This window comes from Drosophila serrata, unplaced genomic scaffold (genome assembly GCF_035046125.1).
Source record: "Drosophila serrata isolate PLE 108 unplaced genomic scaffold, ASM3504612v1 contig_382, whole genome shotgun sequence".
Lineage (NCBI taxonomy): Eukaryota > Metazoa > Arthropoda > Insecta > Diptera > Drosophilidae > Drosophila > Drosophila serrata.
The window spans coordinates 6,547,131-6,560,194 of NW_028257280.1; the positions used below are offsets into that span (position 1 = coordinate 6,547,131).

Sequence of the window (13,064 nt, forward strand, 5' to 3'; positions counted from 1 at the left end):
TAACTCCTTCCCGAGTTGCAAGATTTTGATTGTAATCATAATACCCTGCAAAAGGCTATAACAACAAAGCAATCTCACATGACCAAGTGCTTCTAAAACTAGGCAGTCTTAAGCCCACTTTTCAGAGATTCTCAACCTGTAACTTACGCCTGAATGTATGCAAAGGTATTGTGAAATTCCATTCAAAATAAAATCCAAGTTTGTGTGTTTTGCTCTTAAGGTTTTTTTTATTGAATGATGTTTTCTCACACCCTTACTTTATGTTGTTGTTATTATTCTTTTGTTGTTTTTTATTTCTTGTATATTGGTTAAACAGCTGGTTGTTGTTGCTGTCAAAAGTTGTGACTTTTATATTTAGTTACTGAATAATCTAGTTTATACTTATTTTGCCTGTTACTGTTATAAATATACCATTTTTACGTGTATTATTTTCACATTGCACTTCAAACAGTTTTTTTGTAATTAACAACGATATGCAGAAATTGCAACTTGAATAACATATATAAATTAAGAAAACATGCTTTGATAAATATATGTGTTAGTGTTAGTCATTCATACAATATTTAAGTTCATAAATATATGTACTGTGACAATAAAAACTTCGCTCCTGTCTCCGAGCGTCGATGGGGTCTCAGTAAAAAAGTCGTGAAACTCGGATTAACAAGCACTGAGCCCCTGCACAGTTTTGCAGCTACTGGATGTCCTTTTTCCAGTCCTGAAAGTTCGTGTTTCGTTTTAGTAACAACATTTTGTTCGTCAACAAGTTGTGTCAGTAAGTAAATATGTTTTGTTGTATATAAGTATAAGAGTTGTTTTGGGGGTTCTTTTGGGATCTATTGTATTGTGTTTGTTTATTTTGCGTCATATTCTTTCACTTATACTTATCAATCATAAATATAAATTGTAATAATAATAATAATGATAAAACATCGATTTTCATCATAGATAACTTTTTTGTATAAACATTAAAAAATGTAAGAAAACTTTGTGCGATTTCAATGGTCCAAGCCATTTAACATTTTGGTGTTGTTTGATAGCGTCTGATGTTGTTTGCACTATTTACTTAACGATTTACGACATATTCTCTTTGCTTGTTCACATTGAAATCTTACATAATCATAGTAATAATAATAAAATAGAAATTGCATAACTTCAACAAGTATTGTTTCTTGTGCTTAAAACTAAAGATAAAATTGCTTCTCATCGAACGTAATCCTTTCTATACTCATCGTGTTGTGTTTGTTTATTATTGTTTGTTATTATTATTTTTTGTTTGCGTATATTCTGTTTGCAAATATATACTAGAAGAGAATAACATGTTTTCAATTTTTAATCCTTCATCATTTTCTTTCTTTTTTTTTGGTTTTTTTCTATGCTTGCTTGCTTAGCTCACGAAACTAAGATAAATATAAACAAAACTGCCAAAATCAAACATTTCAAGCAATCGGCTTCGTAGATAGTTATATGTAGTTGTGTGTCGACAGTGCCGCCTCCGCTCAAATTAGTAGGCGTGGTTGGCCACGAACAGGGATCCGGATCCAGCGCCAGCGGAGCCAGCAACATACTTGCCCACAGAGGCATCACCGTTGGCCTAAGGGAGTAAACAAGAAGAAATGTGATTAATTTCGTTTGGCCAGGAAAATGCAGGAAAATCCTCCTCTTAATTACTAAACACTTGTACTTTATTACTTAGTTATTGCCTGACATGCCGCAGTAGAAAAGTTTTCGGCCAGCTTCAAAGTTGTTGCCCTGATTTTTGCTACGGACACAAAAGTTTTTCCCAGTTTCCCAAGCCACCTGCGGCAATTTCATGGAAACTTTTAACGAATCCAAGCACACGAAATACATCGCAAAAAAACTTTTCCGAAAATTTAATTTTGAAAAGTTCTCTGAGGGGAAAATGCTGATTCGATTAAATGAAATTGCACTGGTAACTGGGAGAAGGGATTTTAGGTAGTTTGTTATAGTTTTCTGGGAAACTTCCCAGCTAAACTGTCAGTCACAAAAGCCTACAGTTTGTGTGGAATAGGTCAAAATCACTTTCTTAAATTACTAAATTAATTCACTTACAAAATAACAACTTAGGGAACGTAATTAACTGAGTAATATTATTATTATTATTATTATTATTATTATAAAAAAATAATAATCTAACTTAGCTCCTACGTTTAAAATAAGCTAATCTCTTGCTAAACTACTTATCATAAATGTTATCAAATTAAAAATCAATTGAACAAATATGGTATAAAATTCAACGTATAATTTATTTCGTTTGTCGGTTTTTCCATTTTCAATTGCCAAAAGTTGTAGTCTGAGTTAAAAACTAGTCAGTTAAGTGGTAAAAAAAAGTATGGATTAAGGTTGCAGTTCCTTGGGCTGGCGGAATGTGTATTTGCCGTCAGTCTCTCAGTCCAGCTGGGCCGTCGTCAGGATCAGTTTGCATTAACAGCAGGATATAGCATCGGGCTTGGAATATATAGCTTCACTCGATTCTGATTCGGGATTAGTGCAAGGCTTAGTGCTTAGTACTTGTGCTGGGCGATAAAGAGGCTGGCATTGGCGGCATATGAAGGAATCGAACCGGCCTCATATTTACCCTGGCAGGCCAGAGCATTAGCCTGTGGGAGCGGTAAGGATGGGGATTTTGGTTGGGATTAATCAGGTTTAGGGTTTCGTTTTGATATTTCTGATACAAAGAAAGCGAAGCATTGTGAAATGAAAAGAGTGTATGACTTGGCAAGGCGGCTACTTGTTAATAAATGTTAATTAGTTACCATTTTGAGGCAGAGAATATGACAACATTATTCAGTAATCGTGATCATCAGTATGCAAGATTTCTTCTCCAGCAGCACCAATAACAGAACCAGCTTTATAAAGACCACAAGTAGCCTCACCATTAGCCTAGGCATGGGGATAGGTGAATTGTGTTTAAATAATAATGATGGGATTATGGATGGTGAAGGAGATTTTTAATAAAAACATTTGTAAACAGCATGATTATATATAAATTTAAAATGATTAATGTATGATTAATAAGAAATAAAAGGAATTGGAATAATTAAAGTGTTTTGAAAATAAATAAACCAATTTAAATTATTGATCTTATTCACTGATATTGGTGATATTGAATTAGGTTTGTGTTAAGGATTGATTTGATTTGATTTAATCAAATGTAATGTAATATAATGTCAAATAACGCTCACTAGCCTTTTAATTGTTCAGTTTAGTTAGTTTTATTGTTATGTATAGTTCAATAAGAGATTAATGAATTAAAGTTCAAGAGCAAAGGAATTTCAAATAGATTAATCAACGATTATGACATTGATAAGTGCAAACGATTCTGGGAATATGGAAATGGTAAGATATTGGGATTATATTTTGGGAATGGGATTGTGGGTTTTGCGGTTTTATACAGGCGTAATAATTCCTTATACCGATAAGACCTGGCTGAAATTTCTTTCCAAGCAAACACCCGGCATTTCCAGCATCACCACTTAATCTACAACCGATCCTATATACATATACTTAAGTTTAATTATCCTTAGACTTACCTTAGCGCGCTTAAGCAGCTCGTTCTGGCCGGCGGCAATGTTCTCCTTCTTGCCACCCCAGGCACGCAGGACGGAAGCCTGCAGGGCGCGGCCGTAGGAGAAGGTGAGGGCCCATGGGCGGCCCAGGGGAACGTTGTTGATGGCGCTCAGGTTGACGGTGGCTTCCTCCTCGGACTGTCCACCAGACAGGAAGGTCACACCTGCAAACATACTTTCATTAGATCGATTCCATGGACAAATATTGTATCATAGAAGGCCAGGTAAAGTTTTTCCTAAACCCAAACCTAATCCGGATCCAGGACTCACCAGTGACAGCGGCGGGCACGGTGCGGCGCAGAGCCTGCACGGTGGCCAGAGCGATCTCCTCGGGGGTGTTCTTCTTGGCCGACTGACCGGCGGTGACCATGTTGGGCTTCAGCAGAGTACCCTCCAGGTAGACATGGTGGTCGCTGAGGGCCTTGTAGACGGCGGCCAGGACGGTCTCGGTGACCTTCTGGGCACGGTCCAGATCGTGATCGCCATCGGGCAGAACCTCGGGCTCCACAATGGGCACGATGCGCTGCGACTGGCAGATGGAGGCGTAACGGGCCAGGACATTGGCGTTCTCCAGGATGGACTGGTAGGAGGGGGTGTTCTTGCCGATCTTCAGCACGCAACGCCACTTGGCGAAGTCGCAGCCGTCCTTCTTGTACTGGGCGCAACGGGCGGCCAGATCATCCAGACCCTGGGTGGTGACCTCATCCTCGGAGCCGAACAGTGGGACCACACCCTTGTCGACCTTGATGCCGGGAATGATGCCCTTCTTCTTCAGGATGTCGACGAAGGGAGTGCCGTCATCGGCCTTCTGGTAGAGGGTCTCGTGGAACAGGATCACGCCGGAGATGTTCTCGGCCAGCTTGGGGTCGGTGCTGAACAACAGCTGACGGTAGGCGCGACGGTTGTCATCGGTGTTCTCCACGCCGATGTCCTGCAGACGCTTGCCCATGGTGGACACGGACTCATCGGCGGCGAGGATACCCTTGCCGGGAGCCACGATCTTCTGGGCGATGCCCCTGAGCTCATCCTGCAGCTCCTTGCTGGGGTAGTTGAAGTAGGTGGTCATTTTTGAGATTCGAGTGTAGTTCTGCAGCGTGCCCATCCATTTTCCCAAAACATTTCGTTCCAATCGAATTGAGAGTTTATATCGATTAGCAGGTTGTCCATTTTTGGTAGAATGAGAAGAATGAAAGAGATGGCAAGTTAGTATTTTGGCTAAGGATTTCGAAAACGTTTTGCAAAATAGTGCGCCATGATTTAGATTGAGAATTTTAAAGCTTTCGAAAGTTATGCCTAGAACAGGTCTAAAATTTAGGTCTATATTCTGTAAAATATACAGATATACTGACAAACTGAAATTAACCAAAGGTCACTTTTGTTTCTAAGAAATTCCGAAGAGATAACTAATTTTGATTGATGACATGAAAAATATATTGGAAATATCTTTATCTACAGCTTTTCTGATAACTGTTTATATTCTTTTTTTGTATAAAAAATGTTTAAAATGGTTCAAAAATACATAATCTTTATATTTTTATCGTAATGGGAAGATATTATAAACATATGGTTTATATATTATTGAACTATATAGAATTTTTCGATATTTAAGACATGATTTCATCATCTTTTTCAGTGTCAGGTCAATGTCACTCAAGTCTTCTTAAATTTGATAAATTATTTTTCCCTTGAATATGATGTACATCATTTTTGTTTGGTAGTGTTATTTCACAGCTGATTTCATATCAAAGAGCGAGTAATTGAAATATATTTCAATGCGCATGCACTAAGAACGTGGCCTTTATTTTCCTCTCTTTCTATATACATATATCTATAAAACTTTCTCTCTTTCTAACTCTCACTGTCACATCCTCTCTTTTCCTTGAGTACATACAAATTATAGTACATTTTTTATCAAGTTTTTCCCTCAATTAACACAGAAAATTAAAACGTTCCATACGGCGGAATTGTAAATACAAGTTTTTATAAAAATATTACTTAGTTATTGTATTTTTCAGGTACTGCTTATTTTTAATATAATATTATTATATATTTAATCTATTTTCAGTAATAAGAACGATTAATAATTAATCTGTGGATCACTTAAGGAAAAACCAAACCAACCTCGACGATGAATGTTTAGTAACTGAGCAAAGTCACCGTAAAAGCTGGCGAATAAAGATTTCCTCTGATGTAATCAAAGTCATGGAATCTTCCCTCTCGCTTCCCTATTGCCTGCTCTCTCTCTCCCACTCGCCCGCACAAAATGCGTGACGTAGTAACTTTCACTTTTAGTGCTGCCTCTGCCTCCGCCCGGCAGAGAAGCCGGCCACAGGGCGCATGAATTTTAGCTTGACATTGAACAAGGTCAGGCAACAATGTGCCTTCGCTTGGCAACAATGTTGCTAGCGCAAAATGTGTTGCTGACGAAATGCGGATAGAAATTGTCGAAAACAACAAAAGCAACACCGCCCAGTCGTGTGGCGCGTGTGTTGAGCGAAGAGGATAGCCAGATACTGTGCGAGAGAGAGAGATCGAAGACCTATCCAGCAATATGTAGATACAGATACGAAATAATATTCGCAGCTAAAAATTCAGACTTGACTTGTTTGACATTGACAGTGAGCCATGGAAATGGAAAATAATAAATATCAGGCTATAGATTAGAACACATAAAACGTATCACATCAGAATTATAGCTCCACGTCATATTTATGGGGATATATATATTTCACAAGGAAGATAAAAAATTAGTTATTACAGATATACTAGTTGTACTGAAGAAATATACAAAGAGCTATTCGAAATCAAATTATTATAGCGATTGGAAATACTATTACTACTCTTTAGTTTGTAAATATATATTTTAGCAATTTTTAACACTATATTGTGCCACATTTTCCTATAAGACACATATATTTCCACACTAATATATCTCTAATTCACTTGACTATACACATATACACATTATTCTATATCTATAAGATGAGTTATATCTTATTCTGAGTCACTTAAGGCGGAATACACACCTACACTTGCCGGCAATCAATCGAAGACTGAAGAGTTTCCAAAAACTAAGGTTAATATATATCATGAATACAAAAAAAAAAAAGAAATAAAATAGAGCAAGAATGAGGGGAAAAAGGGGGGAACAAGAGCGAGAGAATAAAAAACCCGAAAAGCATAACACAGGCAACGCATGACAACAAAAAACAATAAAAATGAAATTTACTTTGCTATCAAGGAGCATGTATAAAAATAAAACAGACACATGTCTCTCAGTCACAAAATGTGTGTGTGTTCTTGCTATATAGACGAAAAAAAAAACAAGCTGATAAAACGAGCAACAGAATATACATAGAAACAATATATTGCTAGAAGTTGCTCCGGAAAGATGAAAAAACAAGTTCGGCAACGGGGCCACCACATTTTGTATCTGCTATCAGTGGAAATTTCAAAAACGAGCCCCCCATGGGGTGTTGGTTCCAAAGGTTTCTTGGCTTCGCATTATCATAACAAGATTTTAGGTCCGGCCTCCTCGAAATCACACAGACAGTGGGTCAAAAGAACATCTACCGAGGGGAGATAAGTCCCATTCCTATTGATGTAATAACTGCCAACTGACGTCAAGTGATTTTTATGATGGTAAACATGAGACGTATACTACTATATACTATACCATACTATTAAATATACTATAATATTTTCTATATACCATAACATACTATACTATATACTATACTGTAAAGAAACAGCTGCTGAAGGAGTGAAATTTGGGTGCAAGCACGTATACCATACATTTCTATCTATATGCCCTTCTTAGGTGACCCCAATAACTTTGTTGACTAATCCGTAAACGATGGGTTTTCAGGTTGCTAATAAACAATATTATTGGTAAAAACTTTGATCAAAACAATCACATACTTATAAAAAAGTAAGGCAAATAATTTATGAAGGAATTTTTTAATATTTTTCTAGGTGAAATCTTTATAAAATTTTTATTATGTAGTTCCAGAATATTCTTCAACATTCATAGGGTAATATTAGAGAATTCTTTTTTATATCTCTGAAATTAAAACTTAATTAAATATGCATTTTTCAGGCAACTCAATATTATATTAAAATATGTATTTTCATATACTTTTCTGAGCTAACAATTCCTGTTGACCTTCAAAAGAAGTCCTTGTCTCTCCAAAAACTTGTTTCCCTATATAACGCACAACAACCCTTGAAACTAGTCTCTCTCTCTCTCTTATCACAATTCCCTCTTATTCTCCGTGTGTGTATGTAAACTTATTTCCACTACTTCTCTCATTCATTGAGCGAAAGGTAATTGAAAAGAGCACCGAGTAAAAAGTAAAGTGCAATAGCACATGAAGACATCAACAAACTGTAAAAATCAATGATTAATTCAGCTAATTGAAATCTAAATGAAAGTGTTAAAAGCAAGTCGGCAAAGATACAATTATATATATATTTTCGTATATACACTCACCAGAAAAAGTGTGCGTACAAACTTAACGCGCAACTTTGATTTTAAATAAAAATAGTTCTATGGAAGATATTGACTTCAATTTTTTTTAAATTAACGACACATCTATTATTAAAAATTATAGCTAGTCTTTATTTATTTCCGTCCACAACTTTTTTATTTAAAATTAAAAAACAAAAAATACCCATGTTTTCGGGCAAGAAAAAGTGTGCGTACAAAATTCAATTAAGATAAAAAAACCATTTATTGTTAAGGCATTGATAAAATTAGTACGAAGGAGGATACCCATTTCTATCTATTGTCCCATTTAAGCGTTTTGGAATTGAATAACCCAATTTTTCGGTAAATTCAGGTGGTATTTTACTCCACTCATCCAAAATCACATCCTTCAACGTATCCTTCGATGTAATTGTTCGAAGACGAATCCTGCGCTCCAGAAAAACCCACAGATCCTCTATGGGGCTTAAGTCCTGCGAATGAGGCGATGAATGCAGTTGATTTTTGGTATAAAAAAGCAACCATAGCTTCAAACTAAGCGAAGTATGCTTGGGGTCATTATCCTGTTGCAACCAAAAATCATCTGCCAGACCCAATCTTGATGCGCTTTGGTGCAACTTGTCCTTAAGGACTTTCATATAAGCCTTGTGGTCCATTGTGGAGTCAATAAAGACCAAGTGGCCAACTCTACTTGCTGCCATACACCCCCACACCACCACACTGCCACCACCGTCCTTAACTGTTGGAGCGAGCTTCTGCACATCAAGGGCTGTGCCAGGTTTGCGCCACACAAGTTTTCGCCCTTTTATGCCAGATAGGCAAAATTGGCTCTCATCACTAAAAATAACCATTTTCCCAAAGGCTAAAGGATCTTGGATGAATTTTTTAGCAAAATTCACGCACTCCTATTTATTGACGGGCAATATGAGAGGCTTCTTCGGCGCAGCACAGGCATGAAATTCCTCCTTATCAAAATTTTGCGGACTGTGTCATCATTTAAATCCTTCTTCTACTTCTCCTTTATGTCCTGGCCAATTTTTGAGGCCGTTAACATAGGATTACGCCCACAGCCCATGATTTTTGGTTGGAACAGGATAATGACCCCAAGCATACTTCGCTTAGTTTGAAGCTATGGTTGCTGTTTTATACCAAAAATCAACTGCATTCATCGCCTCATTCGCAGGACTTAAGCCCCATAGAGGATCTGTGGGTTTTTCTGGAGCGCAGGACTCGTCTTCGAACAATTACATCGAAGGATACGTTGAAGGATGTGATTTTGGATGAGTGGAGTAAAATACCACCTGAATTTACCGAAAAATTGGGTTATTCAATTCCAAAACGCTTAAATGGGACAATAGATAGAAATGGGTATCCTCCTTCGTACTAATTTTATCAATGCCTTAACAATAAATGGTTTTTTTATCTTAATTGAATTTTGTACGCACACTTTTTCTTGCCCGAAAACATGGGTATTTTTTGTTTTTTAATTTTAAATAAAAAAGTTGTGGACGGAAATAAATAAAGACTAGCTATAATTTTTAATAATAGATGTGTCGTTAATTTAAAAAAAAATTGAAGTCAATATCTTCCATAGAACTATTTTTATTTAAAATCAAAGTTGCGCGTTAAGTTTGTACGCACACTTTTTCTGGTGAGTGTAAGTAGATTTAACATTTGTGGGAACTATTTATAAAGAAAAACCGCAGCGGCGACTACAAATTGCAGTTGAAACTTTGCCAACAGCCGCCAAAGTGAACTCAATCGCTTAGTGGAGGCGGGACGGCAGGGAAGGCGTGGTCGAGCGGTAGACAGAGAGAGAGAGAGCCGGTTGAGCCGGTAGAGAAAACTACTTTTGAAAGACTTTGATACCCGATAAGGTTTCCTCTTATCTGCCTGCACTTAGTGCATAGGTCAATAACACATGTTTAAAGTTCTGGAAACCTTTCAAAAATAATACGTATGTACATTTAAACACGAAACACACTGGGAAATATTTTTGGGAGAAAAATAAGAGAATAGAATACACACTCGATGCTCTCACGTTTACAGATTATCTGTGCTTCTGTAAATTTCCGTTACGAAACAGCCCAGGAAATTGGGAACGATTACGCGACTTGCTGCACTTCTGGCTATATTTCCTCGATATTAAGGGATATATCTCAATTGATTGATTTCTTGAATTTTTACTGGAGATTTTTTACTATTTATTTGCTTGTTTTTATCACTTTATCACGCCCACTCCGCTCCACTCACCGAACTGGAAACTGAATCTGGGAGGTGATTAGCTGCTACTGGGCTACTGGCTGCGTCCGCTGCTGCTGCTGCACTGGAGGAGAGAGCGGTAAACGCTTTTATTTTCGGCCCGAGTTGCTGCCGCCTCTGCCACCGCCTCTGCTTCGGTCGACGGCGACTGCGGCGTTAACGTGAAATTCCAAAGCGAAATAAGCGAGACACGGCGACGAGACCCCAAAAGGTTGTTTAGAGGTCGTCGCCGCCGGTGTTGGGCAACCGACTGAGCCACGGCGCTACAAGTTCCCAGATCCCCCCAAACGGAGAGCCAGAGAGTCGGCGAAGCTCTGTCCAAAAATAAGCTTTTCGAAGAGCTTTCAGTGAATTATAATACCAAACTGAAAGATTCAATGATACACTTTAGCTTCAGATACAACTTTGCACTGCTTTAGCTTTCCTTTTGGACGGTTTTATATTTGAAATTTTGGAGGAAATATCATCCAGTTTGAAGGTTTTATTTTAGCAGGTATTTATATTTATTATTTTCATGTATTTATAAATATTTATATATGTATATATTTTTATTAATATTATAATATTGTAAAGAGATTAGAAAAATATGCGATTAGCTTTATCAGGAAGATATATTTGACGAAAGAAAAGATTGTTAAGAAAAATATATCACCAAAAATAGATACTTCTTACGGTTCTAAGTTCTAAAATTCATCAAAAAATAAATAAATCAACTAAGTTATAAATATATAATAAGATATTAATATGTAATAATTTATTAATATTTAACAATAAATAAAGCTTCGAAAATCTGAGGATTTGTATAATTTAGCCAGTGAAGGAGTCATTTCCGAACATATAGAGTATATATATTCTTGATCAGCAAAAACAGCCGATTCGATAATGCCATGTCCGTCTCTCCGTCTGTCATTAAATGTATGCCTACCTCTCTGAATCTCTAGAGGTAGCTCTGTCTCTCTATTGCTCTCTGCCTATCTATAGGCCCTCTAGAGACACCGCTTTCTCTCTGGAGCTCTCACTCTCACTTTCTCTGTTCTGCCTCTTACTCGGGGAGTATAAATAGAGGCACTGCTGCCGCACTGCCCTCAGTCTCTTCGTGGCCTCCGAGGTGTTTACATCTATGGTGAAAGTGGTAATGATAGTGATATCACCTGACCAATGCATTTCATGTGGATAAACAGGAAGAAGCTATCTTCGATAATAACATGAGAAGCCTAAGTGAAGTCACCATGAACATATCTTCGGACTGGGAGAAATTCAGCAATGCGGTAAGTCTGAACCATGACAATTATATTATATACATATATAAATGCTATCAAGCTTAGGTATATTTATTAATCTAATAAAAACTTACATGAGACAGGTTTTTGAATTATAATTAATACATTGTTGGCTTAGTTATGGCCGATGCACATTCAAACCCATGATCGCATGGCTACGTATAGGAGTAAACAAGCTTCGGCTTCCCAAAGTTAGCTTCCCTATGTCTTTGCCAATACTTTATTCATTATTGATTAAGATTTTGATCAAAATATATTTGACTTTTTGAAATGATTCACTTTTTACCCTTTTTATACCATCAAGAAAACTTTAAATGTGTGTATTTTATATATATTAAATATGTGTTCTTATGTGCTAATTTTTTGGGTAAATCAAAGTTTTTCGAATATCATAACTAAGCCAAAAATGCATTAAATTCAATTCTGAAATCATTTCTGTGCTAGTTTTTATATGGCTAACAAATCTGTAAATTAGTTTTACATATTAAGGAATTCAATATTTTGGCAAATTTTGACAATTTTAACGATGTAAGCCCTTATAAAATTTTTAAAATTTGGAAAAAATTTGAAAAATTTATTTTTCAACGGGACACGGCTAGATCGATTCAGCCTTTGATGCTGATCAATAATATATATGATTTATAGGGTCGGAAATGAGCCCCCTTCACATCGATTTAAGCTTCTGACTAAAATAATAGTACATTTTTTGTATACAATATTTAATAATATTTTTATATTAAAATTTTCTACTAATCAATGTTTAAAATACACGTAACTAAGCCAAAAATACATTAATAATAATTCGGAAAACATTCCTATGCTAGTTTTTATTAGTTTAATAAATCTGCATACTCATAAAATTAAATGTTTTGTCAAATTTTGTCAATCTTATCTTATTTCGAAAAAATTTCAAAATTTTTTTATTCCACCGGACATAGCTATATCGACTCAGCTGTTGATTCTGATCAAGAATATATATTATTTATAGGGTCGGAAATAACTTCTCTACTGGATTACAAGCTTTTGACTTATTATTGAAAAGGGTGTATGAGTATGAACATATTGACGTCATATTAAACATATTTTCCTCTTATATATTGTAAGAATTTTCCAGTATGTTTTTTATTGTAACTAAACAATATTAACTTTACCCCCAAAAGAAAAGCTGACGAAAAATAATTAAATTTGTATATTTTTTTACTAATTACTGGCGACCTGCTTTACTTGGAGCGGTCAATGAATTTTTCGTGTCCATCAGCATCAGGCACCCCTCGAAAGCCGACGATGGGGAAAGAAGGGAGGAAACAGGAGCTAGAATAAGCGACTTTCACGCCATGCCTGACCTCCTGCAATGTTAAAGGACTCAACCCCCGAGCAGCCATAACGTACCAAAACAGCTGTTTTAAAGAGAGCAAATTTCCCAGTATTTTCTTTTGAATTTTGAATAAG

At 36.4% G+C, this 13,064-nt stretch overlaps 1 protein-coding gene across 6 annotated transcripts; it reads right to left on the bottom strand.

Annotated features, from left to right (window-relative positions):
* Window positions 1–207: 207 nt before the first annotated feature.
* Ald1 (fructose-bisphosphate aldolase) lies at window positions 208–10,399 on the bottom strand. 6 transcript variants are annotated; one of them, XM_020955310.2, is made up of 4 exons: window positions 10,327–10,399; window positions 3,858–4,674; window positions 3,552–3,751; window positions 208–1,591 (listed from the first exon to the last, which is right to left on the bottom strand). In XM_020955310.2, the coding sequence occupies exons 2-4, from the start codon at window positions 4,651–4,653 to the stop codon at window positions 1,502–1,504; spliced, it is 1,086 nt and encodes a 361-aa protein (XP_020810969.1). In that variant the 5' UTR covers window positions 4,654–4,674; window positions 10,327–10,399; the 3' UTR covers window positions 208–1,501. The 6 variants fall into 6 exon arrangements, with proteins under 6 accessions (XP_020810969.1, XP_086696882.1, XP_086696883.1 ...); XM_086840756.1 differs by having other exon boundaries at window positions 10,121–10,399; XM_086840757.1 differs by having other exon boundaries at window positions 10,102–10,399.
* Window positions 10,400–13,064: the final 2,665 nt, after the last annotated feature.